Genomic DNA, 20154 nt, shown 5'->3' with positions numbered 1-20154 from the left:
ATTGTTTTTTATGTTTGATAATGAACTTTATGTTCATTTAAAAAAGTAGGAATAATCTGTTCCTCCTTGATGAGTCTTGATAGTAGTGACGTACCTTCCTGTTGTACGCCTTTCCAAGCTGTTTGTGTATGTTCATTATTTGTGGAGCAGCTGCTGTGATGTCCTGTGATGTGTGTTAAAGTTGTAAAATATACTCAACTTGGTGGCCTTTGCCAGGCCACATTTACTAATTTTGGGCTAATCTTTTGTCTTTTTGCCAGCTTGCTACCCACAGAAGCCAGCATGCATTCTATGAGGCTATTTATTCTGTTTTCTAATTGATATCATGTGTGAAACACTGATGGCTGCCAAGAGTTTCAAGAATGAAAATATTCAGCGTAGTTATAAATCTATTTCCCAGCAGCATTTGATAGTGCTTTCTCTATCCATTTCTCTTTAGATCTATGCCCATCAAATATAATTAAGACTATAGAAAGACAGCCTCAAACAATGAAATTTTAAAAACCAGTAAGGATAAGAAATTAAATTGAATAACCCTATCTTTAACAAAATATCTTAGTTGGAAAACCGTCCAAAATTAGATTTTGCTGGCTTTCTCATCCTTGTCTTTGTTTGATAAGTTGAGCTCTTTTTCCTAAGGTTGACAACAGACTCTTCAGTTTTGAAAGTCATATCATGAAATGCATTTGTCCTTGGTAGGGTCAGATTAAGCCTACAATTACTGCTGCTTAATCATTTATCATGGTCTCCAATGAGAGATTGAAAGGGTAGATTCCTTTTAAATGAAGACAGTATATTGTCTTCTTTCACTTAACATGTTTACAGAGTTCCTCAATGTCATAGCATGTATCAATTCTTCATTTCTTTTATGGTCGCATAGTATTTTGTATGACCATCCTGCATTTTATTTATCCACTCATCAGTTGATGGATATTTGGGTTTTTGCCTGATCTGCCTGAATTCAAAGTCTGTGTGTTAATCACTATGTTGTTTTGTTTTATTTAAACACAGCTTTATTGAGATATAATTCATATACTATCATTATGTGTTCTTGCAGATCACATTTGGATTCATTTGACCTTACCATTTTGTGATATTATTGGAGAAATCTTTTTTGTGATCATTAAATTTGGACACTTTCCCAATATTCCTCTATTTCCTTTATGATAGGTTAATGCATAAGATTTTAAATTATTTAGGCTTTGTGTAAAGATTAGATCCTAATGAAAAAGATATCTGAGCCAAAATGATTAATTTTTAGTGTTTTTATGGATTATTTATTAAATTTTATATTTTAAAGTGTTGAAGCATTTCTGTTCACTTTTAAATATATTCGGTTTTTATAGCATCTCGTTTACTTTGGATAAGGAAAAAAAATAGTATCCCTCATCAGTGTCTCACAAAACCATTTTAAGTTTTCCATTTCCTCCCCATTGTATTTTCTTTACAAACATATATTTTACAATTTCTGTCTTCTCCATTTTCTTCACGTTTTGCTAGAAATATTTTGATGTTGCTATGTTTTAATGATTCCTTTTGAGTAAAAATATCATAAGTAATCAAATAATTCATTTTTGATTGGATTTTTAAGTTGCTTCCCATTTTTCTCTTTATAATTAGACTAAGAAGTAATATATATATGTATAATTGCCCCCCTCCTCTTTTGGATTATTTACTTGAACTAAGTATTTTAAGGTTTTAAGGATATTTTTACAATCATATTAAATAGTTAGCTTACTTTTTTAGCAACTTTTCATGTTTACTTGAGCATGAGAGAAGTGTAATGTAGCAATTTGTACCCAAGGTTCTGGCAGAATTGTTAATAGAGAGAACAGTTCAATTATTTTACCACTTCATTGAATCTAGGGTAGTATTTCTTCCTTTATGATCATTCTGCTTATTATCAAGAGTCCAGAGTCCTTTATAATTACAAACTGTCATTGAGGAAAGGAAAGGTCTAAAATGAATATTCTTTCCTCACAATGAATTTGACCCATATAGGCTTAGCTTTTGGGCTTTGGAGAATTAGTAATTTTAAAAGGGTGGTAGTGGTTTAATCCATTCCAGACTTTTAAGTAGAAGCTGTAAAAAGTTAACTATGTATTTTTATTAACTTTATTTTTAAATCATTTGTGTATTGTTATTATGAGTGCTTATAAAAGGTGGTTTTGAAATTCATCTTGTTGGCTAGAGATCCTATTTTTTTTTTTTGCTTTATTTTTTTACACTTTTTAAAGAATGTTGTCTTTGTTTTGCCTTGAGGATTTCTGGGTTGTAAGTGTAAAAGGGATCCTGTTTATCTCATAATCTCATAAAGTTTATTGCTTGTTCCAGAAGATGTTCGAATAGAAGGGTTGGCAGCCCTTCTGCAGTGTCCTGCCAAGTTGTCGTTTATTCATTGTCTGATGAATAGAAGTGATGAGGAGAGCAAGGGAAAAGGAGATAGTGCAGCTTTGCCCCCAGCCCTGTGTCCACTGCAACAGCGAATGTTGGGCAAGTGTTCCCTGGGCAGGACATCAAAAGTGTCAACCTTAAAATAAAAATATTGAAATCTTAAGCCAGACTGTGCAAGGCTCTCGAATATAAAGATTTATGAGACATTTTCAGCCTTCTAAGAGCTCACAGTCTAGCAGGGGAGAACATCGTGTTAAGTACACTAAATGTATTTGAAATTCAGAAATAGTACAGAGGAGAGATATGACATCAAAGGAATACTTCTCTAAACCTCAAGGAGCAATTTCAGATGGCAGAGGGAAAGAATATTTGGGACTAGAAGAAAGAGGCTTTATGAATCAATAATACCTTTAGTTTTTCTTTCTTTTTATGTAAAACTGTTGTATTGAGGTATAATTCACATACTATCCAACTCATTTATAGCATACAATTCAGTTGCTTTTTGAGTTGTGCATCCATCTTCACAATCAACTTTAGAACGTTTTTATTAGCCCATAAAGAACATCCTCCATACCCCCAAGGCATAGGGAGCTGCTAATCTATTTTCTGTCTGTATAGATGTGTCTGTTTTGGACATTTCATGTAAATGAAGCCATACACTATGTGGCCTTTTGTGACTGGCTTTTTATTGAGCATAATGTTTTCAGGACTCATCTATGTTGTAACATGTACCAATACTTCATTCCTTTTTATAGCTAAGTAATATTGCGTTGTATGGCGATATCGTGTTTTATTTATCTATTCATCAGTGAAGGGATATTTGGGTTGTTTCCACTTTTTTGGCTGTTATGAATACTGCTACTATGAACATTCATGTTCAAGTTCTTGGGTGGACATATGTTTCATTTTTCTTGGGTATAGATCTAAGAGTGGAATTGCTGGATCATATAACTCTATGTTTAACCATTTTAATAGCTGCCAGACTGTTTTCCAAAGCAGTAGTACTGTTTTAATATCCCATGAATGTAGATCTTTCTTCTGCTCTTCCCAAATAGTGCATATACTCCTAGGTGGGTATTGTCGCTGAAGTATTATTAGCTGCTACCTTCATTCTTACTAAAATGTACGTGATGTGGATAGTCACTGAAGACTAAGAATACTATAGGATATATTTTATCATATAGGAAGCTAGCTAGGAAAGAGGAAACAGGAGCTCCTAACCAGCCTTTTCTTTCTCAATTCTCTGGGGCATTGTTGCCTTGCCAATGAAAATGAATTTGTCATCTGTCTTTAGTAGATTGATAGCCCTTGTCTTGACAGGTATCATTGTTGATCAGTAACAATCCTGAATGGTTTAATGTTTACCATATAAGAATGTTTGCCTATATTAAAACCATGAACATTTATATAAATCAAAGTTTGAAAACTTATGGCCTCTTTTCTTTGATTATCATAGGATTAATATTTTTAGTTAATTCTAATATTAATAATTAAAAATAAAAATACAGATATCAACCCTCTCTTGATAAGAGAGGAAGATCTTGCAGTACCTGGTCTGCTTTCCCACGTGGCTGACAACTTGGTGCAAAGTAGCAGTTAATAGCTTCCTTTAGAGGAATGTGTACTCTAATTTGCAACACTTCCCTTGACTTTTAGATTTACATTATCTGCCTAACCCAGGTAGTCCTTGCAATTGTATCCTTTATTATTTTAATATTACAGATAATTTCATATATATGATCTCAGTTTGTCTTTGTAACAAGTCTCCCTTCATCTTTCCAAACCACCCTTCAAAAAAGATGTCATATGATTGGCTAGTAAACGTGAAAACTGTCAACATTGTCGGTCATTGGGAAACATACACACCACTGAAATCACTAATATTAAAAAAGACTGACAATAGCAAATATTGTAGAATGTATGAAGTAATTTGTTATCTCATACATTATTGTCAAGATTATAAAATGATACAACCACTGTGGAAAAAAGTATTTGGCAGTTTTTTATAAAGATGATCATAAACCCACCTTATGATCCAGCATTTCCACTTCTAGATAGTCACACAAGTAAATGAAAACATGTCCGCAAAAAGACTTGTACATGAGTGTTCATTTCAGTTTTACTGATGATAGCATATTCGGAAACAACACAAATGGGTAGTGTATTTGTACAATGAAATGCTATTCAGCGATAAAAAGGAACGGACAACTGCTGCTTGCAACGCGACATAGATGAATTTCAAAAGCATGCTCAGTGAAAGAAGCCAATCACAAAAAGTCTAAATGTTTCATTATTATGAAATTCAATATTAGGCAAAATTTATCTGTGGGGATAGAAGTCAGCATGGTAATTGACTTGGGGTTGGGAGAAGGGTAGACAGGTAAGGGACATGAGGAAATTTTCTGGACTGTGGTCTGTATCTGCACTGTCTAATCTAGTAGTTACAGTAGAACTATGGCTGTATTGAACTGCGGCTAATTCAAATTGTGATGTGCTGTAAGTGTAAAATATACAGCAGATTGAAGCCTTGATATGAAAAAATATAGAAAATATCTCATTGGTAATATTTTTAAATCAATTACATAGTAAAGTGATAATATTTTGGCTAGACTGGGTTAAATAAAGTATATTCAAGTTAATTTCATCTGTCTCCTTTTACTTTTTTTTCATATGATTATTAGAAAATTTTCAGTTGCCTATGTGGCCCACATATTTCTGTGGTCTGTATCTTGGTGGGAGTGGTGATTATAGTAGTGTATACATTTGTTAGGATTCATTGAACCGTTCAGTTAAGATCTGTGCTTTTTGCAGTATGTTGTTGTACCTTGATAAAGCAAAACCATAAAAGCTACATTTTTTCACTTTAGTTATTACTATGATTGGCATTTGGTATCTGTTATATTCTGTATTACACTTCACAATAACCTTGTAATGTAGGTGCTTTTGCTGATGAGTCTAGGAAATCAAAATAATATCCAAATTGAAGTAAACATGTGATAACATGGAGATTTAAAGGCTCTTTGGTTTAACTATATTCTTGTACTTTTTCACTCTATGATGTTGCTTTTCCAATTGTGATAAAAGTGTGAGTGTACTTTGGGGACAGTTTAAGTTTTGTTCCGTCAGCCATTGATTTCTAAACCTGTGCTCTGCGTGATGGTGAATGAGTCATAGTATTTCTGAAAGATAATTCTTTCACTGTGTAGGAATCTAGTAACATTGCTTCTGATGTTTCAAGGAGGAAAATGACTTGCAGTCGAAATAGATTGTCCGCAGTTGGAGGAGACACAGCTTTTGGTGTGTGCAGAAATGAAAATCAATACATTGTGCTGAGAAAGAGGGCTCATTCACTTTTAAGATTTTCTCTCTTAAGTCTTCAGATGGGAATGCGAGGCTGTGCTAGCCCTCTGTTTTCTTAATCAGCTGTGAGTCTGTTGTAGCAAAAATTAATAGGCGTTGCAGGATCATGAAGAAAAGCTCTTTCATCTTGCCCAGCTCCAAGAGGGTGTTATATTTTCAAAGCGGAGTATTGTACAATTGAGCAATAGATAAGGAGAGGAGGGGCCTTTCCTGGGGATTCTTGACCGCTGCAAGAGTTCACTTCAGGCCATTTGTCACAGCAGTGATTTTCCCGGAAATACCCTCTGCCAAGGTTATGTTTTGGCTATTCTATCCTCTTTTATTGATTTACTTTCTGAAATCACGGGGGAAGGTAGTTGTCCCTGCCCTCTCCCATCATCCCAGCTCTTTGTCTAGCGGCTCCTTCAGTGCACCATGGGGTGGGAACAATTTTCAATGGGACTCAGGTTTTCAATGGGACTGGGCTTGGAAGGTTTTAGGGAGTTAGTGTGGTATAAAAATGGCCAATAGAAATCCTGTATTTTGTTTAAGCATTTTTCAGCGTGATAAATATAATTTAATATGGAAATGTGATCCATTGTTCCGCGGCAGGTTTTCTCAGCTGTGTACAGTAAGGGTTCTGTCGCCTACTGTGGATTCAGTATTTATTACTCTCTGGAACCTCTTTTGTTGTTCTTATGTTTTGTTTGTGGGGACATTTAAAGGTGGATTGCCTGTTCAACCTTGCAGAGGAGTTGATTAAGTTTAATTTGCTATGCATTAGAGAAGGAATTTGCTGGTCTTTTTGAACTGAGCTTGACGTTATTTGTAGTTGGGGCATGTTTTTTGATGCCTTCAGTTCTTCCTGGGCATGAAAACGCTTTTTGTACATTTGTTGAATCTGTTTCCATGCTGAGCTTTTTATATACTACACAATGACTCTTTGCAGTTGAAAGTTGTAGTTTGGCCTTATTTTTAACTTTAAAAGGACAGCAGGAACTTGCCTTTTATTAAACATTTGTGGATATTATAACATTTACTTTGTCACCCCGTAAGTAGATTTTTAAAAATGGTTTTTCATTTTCAAAATGTTAACTGACTGTGGTAGGTTTGTATAATGGAATGCTATTCAGCACACATGTGAAATGTGTGGGAAAATAAAAATATTTTTTTTCTCTTTAAATAGAAAAGACTTAGGCTGCCCACTATATTTAATTGGTTGTTTTAATTTTTTTTTAAAGAAAGTATTTGTAGATCATGCAAAGTTGACCAGTAAATCAACACTTGAAAATATTAAATTTGAGTTATTGAAATTTTATCATTTCCTGTTTTTGCTTTTATGATTCAGTCCTCTCTCCTTTCCTGTCTGCCCTTCACCATACCCAGACTTGCTATGATCTTGTAGACACTTTGAACAACTTACAATCTCAACTTTTAAAGTTATGACATTTAGGGGCTCCTCTTGCCCCCTGTTCATCATTTTAATCCAATTATCTGTTAATTTTGTGTTTAAAGAATTTTTATATGAAAAGTTTTCCCTCTTGGATTGGAATCATGGTCTCTGAGGATTATTAACTGATGTGAGTTGTCTGTGACCAAACATGAACGCTGTTCAGGGTATCCAGCCGTGAGTTTCCGGCTCTCAGTCACAAACCCAGGGCATTCTTTAGAAGATCAAACGAGTTGGACACTAGGAGGGTTTTAATGATGCCAGTTAACATCAGAAGAGCTGGGCTCAGTGATTGCAAATTGTGCTCATCTGAATAAATGCCACTGAGCTGGAAATAATGACATGACTAAAATGATGCTAATTGTGTGCCACTCTGCTATTCCATTGAATGAAATATATTGGTTTAAGCTTATACAAGGGGTGAATTTTTCTTTGGGGGGTACATGGGAACATGGGGTGTAGAGAGGGAATCACGGAAGAAGGGTAGTAGACTAAATGGCTTTACATATTTGAAAGGCTTTATGGATTTTGAGATGTGATTGAAAGCATTATTTCTTCCAAGAAATTAGCATATACCCTTAAGTGACCTAAAGTTAAAAAAACTTATTCATCCTATACCCTTAAGTGACCTAGAATTAAACATTTATCAAAAATGGGAGTATTATCTGTGGTACTTAAACTCATCTCCATGCTGTGTAAGTGTGTTGATAAGAACAAAACTGTCTTACCCTCTCATTGCCTAAGATAAAATATCACTGAGACTCATTTCCGGAAACACTAATGTTTCCAGATTAGACTTCATGTTGATTAAATGATTAAAATCATGTGTTAGTGGAAGACAGTTAACTTGCTTAGAAAATACTGGTAATTAAGACAGCAAGAATTTGGTAAAACTTTGTATAGATAAAGAATTACTCAGAAAGCCTCTTCAACATGCATATAAATCCAGAGGCAGTATTTACAGGCGATAATATATGCATTTTGTTTTAAGGTTCTTTAGTTTTAAGTTTGAGAGACTTTTCAGAATTGACAGAAAAGGATTTTTTTTTGAGTCTGTGGGCTATACTATTAGTTGGATGTCATTCTTATGCCTTTTTCCTATTTTCAGTATATATTATTTACCTTTCATGATTTAGATGACTTCATACTGTATAGACCCTGTTGTCTGGTTTTTGAGCTTTAGTAAAAGCTGGGCTTAGTTCTTCTCACAGTAGCATGTTGGAACATACTGCCCTAGGTTCTAATTCAGTAGTGATGAATAAGATACTGTCAGAGATACCATTCTTTTTGCTTCGTAGTGCCTCTACTTACGTAAGTGGTTGTTTGAGCAATTAACTTGCTTAAACAGTTGACAGGATCATATGACTTTAATCTCAAATTGTTGAGGACAGGTCAAACAAAAGAATGTTATTGGCTTTGTTTCATCCTGTTACACTTACAGCTTCAGTCAGAGTATATTTCCTCTCCTTTTCTCATTTAGCTTAGCTACTCTGTCCAAGTTGTGGGCTTCATCAAAACATGAAGGACGATGATTTCTAATGTGTAGGGGTAGGGTCTTCAAAAGCTCGTGGATAGCTTGAGCCACTAAATCAGAATCTCTAGAGATGAAGCCTAGGCTTTCTATTTTTTAATGAGCTCCCCAGTGACTTTGATGTCCAGTGAAGTTTGGGACCGTTTTCAAGAGCAGACGTCTCTAAAGTGTTTTGTGTGTAAGCCCAGCCATGAGATATGGGAGCAGGACATTAGAACATTTATTATCTTTTATCTCAAAAAGAGAGTGAAATTAAGCTCTAGTAATATTTAATATATGGATTGATGGTTTCTTTATTTGTATTTCCATCAGATGGTCATGTGTCACCTAGAATAGCCAGGTATCCTAAAGTAAGAGTGGGAATTCTACAGTGAAGACTGGTTGTAGCTTCGTTTCTCCTTTGTTAGAATAGAGCAATCCATTGCAGTTTGCACGTATGAATTAAATGAATTTATGAGATATATATACATACATGTATACATGTAGTTGTGTCTTTTACATATATTTACATGCATGTGTATATATGCATGTATACATATATGTGTATATATATGTATATGTAGTTGTGTCATTTCATTAGACATGCCGATTCCAGATTTGGATTGCTGAAAGGTTTATCTGAAGCACTGTTACCCTTGACTTTATGAAATTTCTTCATTCTTTTATCTTATGCCTGAGCACAATTGCACACAAGTTATTTGCCTTTTATTTTTTGAGCCATGTAGTAGCTATATATTTCTGACTATGGTGTCTTTTTTTTTTTTAAGAAAGTAACAGCTTTATTTATGAAGTTCACTCTTTTGAAGTATACAATTCAGTGATTTTTAGTACATTCATAAAATTGTACATCAGCTATCACTATCAAATTCCCCTTAGCTATCCCTTCCCTGCCCCCAACCCTATACAACCAATAATTTACTTTCTGTCTCTCTAGATTTTCCTGTTTTTCATTTCATATAAATGGAGTCATATAATACGTGGTATTTTGTGACTGGCTTCTTTCGCATAGCCTAGTGTTTTTAAGGTTCATCCATGTTGCAGCTTGTTAAACCTAAACTCTGATGTTGTTACTAGCTATTACTTTTATTGAGACCCTACAAGAAACTCTTAAGTACGTCTGTTCAGAATTTTTTCAGCTTTGTGCAGCATTATCTACCTGATATGTGTTTATGGATTGTGTAGTTATCACCAGCCATACGTGTAGTTGACAAGGCAGGAATAGTTGTTCATTCCTGGCTTATGCTCTGTGGGAGGAGGAACACTAATCGTGGCAAGCAATAGGGTGTATTAAAAAATCTGTGGAATTATATTAGGTTTCCCATGTATGGTTGAAGATGTTGGGCTCCACTTTGTAAAATAAGAACTGCTATGGTAAACTTCCAAGTTTTTGTATGAAAGAGTATTAATTTAGGTGGATGGATAGAAGAAACATAAATGTCAGCTGTTATCAAAGGTTGATCACCTTGCCAAATGTCAGTTTTAAAATACTGTAAATTTCGGTGCCTTATGAAAATAAATCTTTATGTGATCTGTAAGAAAGTGGGAGAATCAATTAAAGTTACTTTTAATTATAGAAAGACCATTAAGACTTAAGTTCATAAAATACATATGTATTTTCTTTAAAATATGACTCAGATATTATATGTATATAGTAGGAAAATCAGAAGTTTTGACTGAGGAAAAGATTAAAAATCACCTGTAAATCACAGAGTATGTATATAACAAAGGGATAATACTATAGATATTCCTTTGTAACCTGGTTTTTGTGGGTTTTTTTTTTTGCTAACAATTTATCCTGGACACCAAGTCATGTTGATAATTGACTTTTGACCTCTAATTGAATGAGCACATGGCTGTAATATAGTTAATGAATTTCCTGTTGTGAGATACTTAAAGTGTTTTCTGTCTTGATTTTTTTCATGATATGCACCACACTGTGATAAATGATTTTTTTAATTGAAATATAGTTGACATACAAAATTATGTTAGTGACAGGTGTACCACATAGTGATTCAACATTTAAATACATTGTGAAATGATCATGACCATAAATCTAGTAACCATCTGTCCCTACACAAAGTCATTACAGTATTGACGACATTCCTTATGATGTATAATACATCCTCATGACTTGTTTATTTAAATATCTAACTGGAAGTTTGTCTCTCTTAATTTCACCCATCTCCCAACCCCTCTCCCCTCTGGCAACCACTCATTTGTTCTCTGTATCTGTGAGTCTATTTTCATTTTTGTTTGTTACTTGTTTTTTAGATTCCACATATAAGTGAGATTATACAGTAGTTACCTTTCTCTGTCTGACTTATTTCCCTTAGCATACTACCCTCTAGATCCATCCATGTTGCCACAAATGGCAAGATTTCATTCTTTTTTAAGGCAGAGTAATAGATGTGTTTCTTCCTTGTTATTCAGTGTTGTAGATAGATCTGTATAAACCGTTCAGATCTGAAAGACTGATCTTTACTAATGTTATCCACAAAGAATTTATCAGTTCTGTTATCCCATAATCTGTGGATACATAGAGTCGGTGGAGGGTGATAGAAGCATCATTTTCACTGGACATATAATCAGCTTAAGTTTCAGTAATGTCAACATTGGTTACTTGGAAACATATTCATGGAACTCCATGTTTGTAAAGTGTGCTAAACTCAATATTCCTAAAAGCTTCATCTTTGAGTTTAAAATTGCTCTCTGAAGTATTTTTAGGGTCCTGAAGTGATTTCTTAATTCATCAATTATTTTTGATACATAGCATGTTAATTTTTCAATGTGAAATGGCACTAAACTATATTTCTTGATCTTTTTCTACAGTGTACTTGTAATAGTCCCTTTAACAATTTTTAAAATTTAGATGATAGTGTTTTATTCTTGTTGCTAGTGGATATTCAATTTGTTTTGCTTTTATCTTATTATTATTTTTTTAAGTAACAAATTTATTTTCTCTCAATTCTGGGGGTGGAAGTTTGAGATCAAGATGTTGTTAGGGTTGGTTCCTTTGTTTATTGTATTTTGTTAGTTTCAGGTGTAGAGCATGGTGACTTGGTATTTTTGAAGATTATATTCCATATATACAAGATAATGTGTATAATTCCCTGTGCTATATAGTATATCCTTGCTTATCTATTTTACATATAGTAATTTATATTTGTTAATTCCATACCTCCAATTTGTCCCTCCCCTCCTTTCCTCTCCTTTGGTAACCAAAGGTTTGTTTTCTGTATCTGCAAGTCTGTTTCTATTTTGCATATACAATTATTTGTATTATTTTTTAGATTCCATATATATATGGTAACATGTAATATTCGTCTTTTTTTGTCTTATTTCACTAAGCATAATATTCTGTAGGTCCATCCACGTTGCTGCAAATAGCAGTATTTCATTCTTTTTTTTTACAGCTGAGTGTCTGTGTAAGTCTTCTGCCCATTTTCTAAATTTTTTTTTATATTGAGTTATGTGAGCTCTTTATATTTTGGATATTAACCCCTTATCAGTTGCATCATTTGTAAATATTTTCTCCCATTTCATAGGTTGTCTTTTTGTTATGTCAGTGGTTTTCTTTGTTGTGCAAAAGCTTTGTTTTTAATTTTATATTTGCTGAAAAACTTTTCAGCAGTTTGGTTTTATGGGTTTTAAGTTATTTTGGTTGAATTTCTATTATTTTTCTTTTTTACCTTGGAGTCTAAATTCCATTTATCTGAACAGGGGAAGGTGTTGACCTTAAAAAAAAATTCCCTTTGGTTATTTGGTGGGAATAAAGCACTAATCATTTTCTTGTCGAAGGATATTTCTGACACATTCTTACTGTGAGTTTGCTAGTTCATGCCAGAAGAATGTCCAACATGAAATAGATAATTAATCCAGACAGAACCTAGCAAAACTGAAAAGTGAACGTCCCTGCGGGGAGCTCTTTGTGTCATTCTTTGTGTTCCTACAGAGAAATCAATGGAGTTTGCATTGGAAGATATTGTTCCCTGTAGGGAGGTGTCTCAGGGAGGCTGCAGCTTCTCACATGGGGGAATAAAAGAAGGGAAACCTAAAATCCCTAGCTACTGAGTAGTGAGTCCCTTGGGTGGCTTAATAATCTAGATCAGTCTGTTTACTAAATACCTTTCTGTTTTCACTTGTAGCACTTATATAGGTCTAAGCCTCTTCTATTCAGATATTAGAATTGTAAGTCTGTACTATAAATTGCCAATTTTTCAGAAAAACAGAATAATTTGAAAGATCTCATTTGTGCCTTCATTGGAAATGGCATAGTGATGTTAGGAATTGTTAGTGTGAGAGTAGCTTTAGCACATCAAGTACCCATATTTTTGATTCATTAAGCCACAATTTGAGATTTAGATATGTGCCTTTACATTATTTGCCATGAACAGGACAGAAGCTGAGCAACTCTAATAGAAAATCATTAGAACTACGGTCCTTTAGATTATAATGGACTTTTGAAAAGGCAACTCAATATTTATTTCTATTATTTGCTACAACACTGCCTTGATAATGCACTAGTCTCAGACATTAAAAGACTGTGAAATTGCTTAAATAAACCTGTGCTAGTCATTTTTTTTATACTTATAACCTTTAACCCCATATTATTAGGATAAGAAAGAATGTTATTTTCCCCATTGTTTCTGCTCCATTGATTGTGGCTCCTTAAACTCCCTCTTATCCCCTGTTATTGTATTTTGGTAACAGAAGCATCCTGTTTTATGAATTGTGTGAGCTGAATTAGCTTAAGAGGGCTTCACTGCATGATGATGACTTGAGTCCTCTAATTGTGAAGGCAGTTTCTTTTACCTTCATTATGAAAAGGGCAAATAAGGTGGTTTTCGTAGCCTAAAGGTTTTTGTAAAGCTTTCCCTCTGTCGGAGTAAAGCATTGGGACAAAAGAAGTAGGCTGTTCTTAGGAATTTCTAGAAATAGCTTTTGGAAGTAAAATTAGAAGATAGCTATCTGTTCCTCCGCGAAGGAACAGAGTCATTCTTACAGCACAAAAATTGAAGCAGAGACTCTGATTCTTTGGGGATTCATTATTTTTTCTATTGGTTGTAACAGCAGTAACCTTCTTTTACAGTGTATAAGGCACATTTGCATACCGTTGCCTCAGTATTGCCTTCACTGTTAACCTTGTGCTATGCACAGAGCAGGTGTTGGTAGTAGTATTTCAGTTTTGCAGCTGAGGAAACAGACTGGAGGAGAGTAAGGACTTAGCTGTAATCCCACAACTACCAAATGGGAAAACCTGGGGCTTCTGACTCCAGTCATGTGCTCTTTCCAGTATACCGCACTGCATCGGGTCCTCTTAATCTGTGCTGTGTTGCTAAGGTTCTTGTGGAAGAATAACATGCGGCAAGTATTCTCCCCAAGAAACAAAAGCGGCAACATAATATATGAAATGTAAGTAGTCAGAATGGGATGAATTCTCCAAAATCTCATAGACAATTAAGCTAGATATTCTGAGTCATTTGTAAGTAAATATTCATATGGTATGTATGCATAATACCGCTGCATTATCCCTTCTAGTTTATTTATTTGTTCTTGCTTGTTTTGCCCTTACTGTTGAATTGTGGATTTAGTACTGTAGGCTAATAGTTTCCTCACCACTTCTAAGATCTTATTGAATGGCCTTTTAGCCTTGTTAATTTTGAAAAGTCTGTTGTTACTCTAAAATTTTCCTTTGTAGATAAGTCCTGTATTTTCTCTCATTTAGCTCTGAAGATTGTCTCTTTGCCTTTGCTGTTAAACAGTCATTTTATAGTGTATATAGATACAAACTTTTATTTATCTTGCTTAGGATGTAAGTTAACAAATTAATGTGTTTCATTGATTCTGGGAATTCTCAGCCATTATTTTCTTAAGTAGTGCTTTTTTTCTATTCCTTTGTTCAACCTTGTATTTTGAAATAACTTTAAAGAAAAGTTTCAAAAAATAATAAAGGAAAGTATATACATGGAATGGTATATTATTTGGCAATAAAAAGGCATAAGTACTGATCCATGTTAGGACATGGAGGAACCTTAAAAACAGTTGATCCTTTAAATGCTAATTGAAAGAAGCCAATATATTATATGATTTCACTTATAGAAAAGGTCTAGGGAAAGCAAATTTATAGAGAAAGAAAGTGGATTTATGGTTGCCTAGAACTGGAAAGGCCAGGGGGAAAGGGGAACTGATGAATGATTACAGGGCTTCTTTTTTGGGATGATGAAAATTTTCTAAATTTGATTGTGGCAGTGGTTGCACAACTTTGTGAATATACTGAAAACTGTTGGACTGTACACTTTAGGTGAATTGTGTGGTCTGCAAATTGTATCTCAAAAAAGCTTTTATTTAAAAAAAAATACTGCAGAGATTTCTTATGTATTTTTCACCTGCTTTCCCTAATGTGAACATCTTCCTTTTATTACTGTAGCATAATTATCAAAACTAAGACATTAAATTGATGCAATGCTGTTAACTAGACTATAGGTTTTATTCAGATTTTACTAGTTCTCCTGCTAATGTTGTTTTTCTGCTTCAGGATCCAGTCTGGGATCCCACATTGCATTTAGTTGTCATGTTTCCTGACTCTCTTCCAATCTGTGCCAGTTCCTCAGTTTCCTTTGCTTTTATGATCTTGACACTTTCAAAGAGTCCTGGTTAGTTATTTTGTAAAGTGTCCTTTGATTTGGGTGTGTATGGTTCCTCATGATTAGATTGAGATTATGTGTTTTTTTTTACCTTTTTTTTATTGATTTATAATCATTTTACAATGTTTCGTCAAATTCCGGTGTAGAGCACAATTTTTCAGTTATACATGAACATATGTATGTTCATTGTCACATTTTTTTCTCTGTGAGCTACCATAAGATCTTGTGTATATTTCCCTGTGCTTTACAGTATAATCTTGTTTTAAAATTGTAGAATAGATAAACGAGATTATGCGTTTTGGGCAAGAACACTACAGACATAATACACCTTTCTCAGTGTGTCATATCAGGGACACAGGGTGTTTTATTACTGTTAATGTTATCCTTGATCACTTGGTGATATTAATCTTAATTGCTTGGTTAAGGTGATGTATACTGGGTTTCTCCACAGCAAAGTTAGATTTTTTTCTTTTGCAGTTAATAAATTTCTTGGAGGAGATACTTTGAGACTATCCAGTTGTATTTGTTCTCAAATCTTTGCCCACTAATTTTACCATCCATCAGCAGATCTTGCCTTTGACAATTATTCCTATGGTATTTGTGTAATGGTAATTTTTTATTTCTTTCATTGCTTCTGCATTTACTAATCGGAATTCTTCTATAAGGAAGAGCTATTTTTTTCTCTATCTTTTTTCCTTCCTTCCTTCCTTCTTTCCTTCCTTCCTGTCTTTCTGTCTGTCTTTTTCATTCATTCACTCATTCATTCAACCAAGTATTTATACCAGTATAGGCTCATGAATATTTAGTTGGTCATTGGGAACTTTTTCAGATTGGCTCCTATGCTTTTTCAACAAGTCCACATCCCTTTTGGAATACTTTCTTGCTTTCTGTTACCATACGATGCCCCAGACATGTTATATTTTTCCTATCCCAGTCCTGGAATCAGCCACTTCTCTAAAGGTCATTCTAAAATTAAACTCCTTTAGGAATTCTTGGCAAACCTAAGAAAGACCACCTCATTCACTGCCACTCAACTTTGAATGTCTTTTCTATATTTTGTAATTCTAATCTATCTGGTTTATGTTAAGGATAATTTCCTATCTGTTGGATTAATTATTTCAGTGACTGTATTTTTCATTTTTAGAGATCTTATTTGGTTCTTTTCCAGATTTGCCTCTTTTTTTCCATTATGCCATATTCTTTTTTATTTTTTACTGGGAATCAAATGCCTTGTTTTACACCTTCAGTTCTTGTAAGTATTTTGTATTACTTTCTGCTTGTTCTGAAGGTCTTGAATATATAATCCTGCTGCTTGTTGTTTTTGCTGATTCTCATGTTGGACTGTGTCATTCTATGTTTTTTAAAGTTTTTTTTTATCATGAACTCATTTTTAGAGGGCCTTATTTTATTTTATTTTTCTGTGCAAATCATTTGGGTTATGTATTATTGGAGTGTTTTTCGGGAGTGGTCAAGGTGCCCCCAGCTCACAGTCATTTTTTAGTAGATCCCAAGTTAAAGAATATTTTTCTGCTGTTTCATGGAAAGTGGAAAATAAGAGCAAAAGCGCTGAATCCAAGTTTTCTGAGATACTCTTTCTGCTGTCTTCTTTGAGTCTCTCCTTAATCTGTGTTCTTAAGTATGTATTACTCATTTATCTTTGACATGTTTTCATTTGCTACCTCTTCTAGTGTTTCCTAAATAATCTATATTTGTAGGTGAAGATAAATTGTGTGTTAATTGAAGCTTAAGAGAATGGAATGTTTTAGATAGATTAATCCTTGTTAAATTCTATCTGTGTGGACACTCTTCCTGCCTGAGTTTTAAAATTTTAATAAAATATCTGTAAGCGAAGAAATCATTTGTTTTAGTTGGAATTGAACTTAGGAAGATATTTGAATATCCATAAAACCAGATACTGAAATGACCTAAGAACACTTGGTTTAAGGAAATTGGGTCAAGCTAAAAATAATATTTTTGTTGGGCTTTAGTTTTATCATTTAACAGCCTCTTAACAATCTGAAATGACTTTTAAGACAAGGTCTTAAATTACTATTAAATAATAAAATTATTCACCTACCCCCTTTAGAAGTTTTAAGATGATTTGAGAGTATTTGATTTATTTATCTTAATATCCCAGCTTTCTGAGTAGTGATACAGTTTCAGCAAGGATGAGAAACTAAAAGAACTGTGAATACCTGGATTTAGAAATGTTCTAACATTATCTTACCCTTTGTTTCAGAGAATGGCTATTCAACAATATATGTTGCTAATCTGGAGTTAATTTTGTGTGTATGTGTGTGTTTGTGTGTGAGAGAGACAGAGTTTTACTTCTTGGTTAATGAAAATATAGTTGTAAAAAAAAGCAATTGTGTCAGGCAGGCTTCTTTTGAGGGGTGATACCTTATCAAATCTTAACTTCTAGGAGTATTCTTGTTCCTAAGTTTTCTTACAGTAAAAGAGTACTTTTACTAACAGCTTCGTATGAGCTGGGATTTTGTTAGACATTGACTTTTTTTATTTGCTTCACAGGTGGTTTGTATTCGCTCCACTTGGAATGCTCTCTCCCCAAAGCTGAGTTGTGACACGAGACCCCTCATTTTGAAGACCCTCAGTGAACTGTTTTCTCTGGTTCCTTCCTTAACAGTCAATACAGTTGAATATGAGGTATGCATTTAGAGCTCAGTAAATTGTCCATTTCTACATTGGAAAGACATATGCTTTATAATAACTTCTGGGAAAAATATTCATAATCTTTTGATTGCCCAAAATCCTTTAACACTCACTATTCTGTCAGCATGTTGATATCTTTATGGACTCAGAAGTAGCAGGATTTCCACCTTATCAGTTCTGCGTAATTAAGAATTATTTACATGAAGGATGCCAAGTTTTTATTATGAGAATATATTCAAGATTTTTAAAAAGTCAGTATGTTAAAAATAGTGTTTCTAAAATAATAGAATTCACGAGGCCAACATTTTAAATTCATTTTGTTGATGTTTTAAGTTCTAAAAATATGTTATTAAGGCTTTAATGTGGCACAGCAGACTCGCCTAGTAGTACAGACATCGTGTCATTTGTGTTTTGATTCTAGCTTGGACATAGAGATTTGATTTTTGCATGTTAGTTTATATTTTCTATGTACATGTATGCTCTTCATCTGTACTTTTCACTGAAGGCAATTGTAAAAAGGATAATAATTTAATGAACTAGTCAGTGTTTGTCTTTGTAATGAATTGAAACACTTGGTGAAAGATACTTTACTATAAGATTCACATATTTCTGCTTAACATTTTCTTCATTATCTCTTCTTTGAATGAAATGAGAGGATGGTGAATTTATTTATATCTCCATTTCTGTAGCCATATTCCCTTTCAAGCTCACCTTTCTTTTTTTCCTTGTCCTTCGAAGAGCCTCAGTTGATTTTCACTTGAAGCCTTGGTGAACTTTTATTTAGTGCTTCAGAGACTTTGATAAACCAGCCCTCCATGCGGTTCCAATAATAACCCCCTTACTTGTTTCAGATTGCATGATAAGACAGGATTGTGGGATAATACTCCTAATCATTCTAAAAGCTGCACAATGAATAAAATCAAATTTGTCCTCACCAAGGATACAATACCTAGCATAATGGCACATAATGTATATATTCAGAAAGTAGTTGTTAAATGAATGAGTGAACCAATACAGGATATTGTGAGTTCATTCTCACATTTGGGCTTTTGTCTTAGGGTATTGAAAAAAAGAATCAATTCAAGACTCCTGGAGTGTGTAGTTCACCAACAGTCTTTCTTACGGCTGCTGTTCATGGGTGTATACCCTTATTTGTCAGAAAGTCTGTCCAGCTACTACTGATAAGGAGCTAAGACTAAAATCCAAAATAAGGTCTTTGTATGTAATACGTATTTTTATTTTCTGTCTTCAGGGGCTGAACCCATATACCTTTGTATGGCTTATACTTTAAATTATGCAGATTTTATTACAGGTTAATTTATGAAGTGGTTTTTGTGTTGGTTTCTTATGTTTGCTTACACTGGTAAGCTGTAAGTTGTCTTTTGGGCTATATTTTCCTTCGAATTTTGCATTATTTTTCACTGGCATCTTATTTTGGTTTGGGTAGGGGATTAGGGACAGTGGCATTAAACAGGGGAATGACATTTGTACTAAGACTTGAGAGGTCAGAAAGAACTGGTTAGGTTCCTGAATTTAATCATTTTAAAAACTCATCATGTTGAACATATCCATATGTTTAAATGATGAGTCAGTTTCTGAGTATTTTCATTTTATGAATGACGGGTAAATATAGATTAAGTCATTCACTAGTGAATAAGTTTAAAGTGATTTAATTTCCACATTTACTACTTTACATTGTTTATTCTCAATTTTTTCTTTGTCTTAAAAATTTATTCTGTTGTTTGTTGATTTTTCAGAATTTTAAAGTTCAAGTCCTCAGCTTCCTCTGGAACCACACTCAAAACAAGGTACCAGCACAGGGTGTCAGTGAACCAGAACCAAGCTGGGAAAAGAACTGGGAAATAAGACTCTTAAGATGAAAATATGACTCCCTTGAGATGCTGCCTTCTTGGTTTTAAAAGAATTGTGACTATTAAAAATTTATTTTAGATTTTAAAAATTATTCATAATTTATGCCAGTTAATACCTTTTTTTTTTAAACCATAAAATGCGCTTATTACTTTCTGAAGCTGGCAGCTTGAAGAGGGACTGTTGCCACTGTCTCGTATTTTTAATGGTCCTTCCTCTTTCCTGCTTTGCCCTTCCCCCCGCCAGTAAGCACATCA

The 20154-nt window shown here is 33.9% G+C and overlaps 1 protein-coding gene across 6 annotated transcripts in view; it reads left to right on the top strand.

The window, feature by feature from the left end:
- FOCAD (focadhesin) overlaps positions 1 to 20154 on the top strand; it is a 237482-nt gene that overhangs the window by 120786 nt on the left and 96542 nt on the right. For all 6 annotated transcript variants that reach the window (XM_074361508.1, XM_074361510.1, XM_010946018.3 and 3 more), the window contains 2 exons: positions 17888 to 18022; positions 19786 to 19836. In XM_074361508.1, coding sequence (XP_074217609.1) covers positions 17888 to 18022; positions 19786 to 19836 — 186 coding nt within the window. The remainder of the gene's footprint in view (positions 1 to 17887; positions 18023 to 19785; positions 19837 to 20154) is intronic.

The sequence above is a fragment of the Camelus bactrianus genome, chromosome 4, assembly GCF_048773025.1.
Source record: "Camelus bactrianus isolate YW-2024 breed Bactrian camel chromosome 4, ASM4877302v1, whole genome shotgun sequence".
Lineage (NCBI taxonomy): Eukaryota > Metazoa > Chordata > Mammalia > Artiodactyla > Camelidae > Camelus > Camelus bactrianus.
The sequence above is the reverse complement of the archived record's forward strand: the minus strand, read 5'-3'. Positions and strand labels throughout refer to the sequence as shown.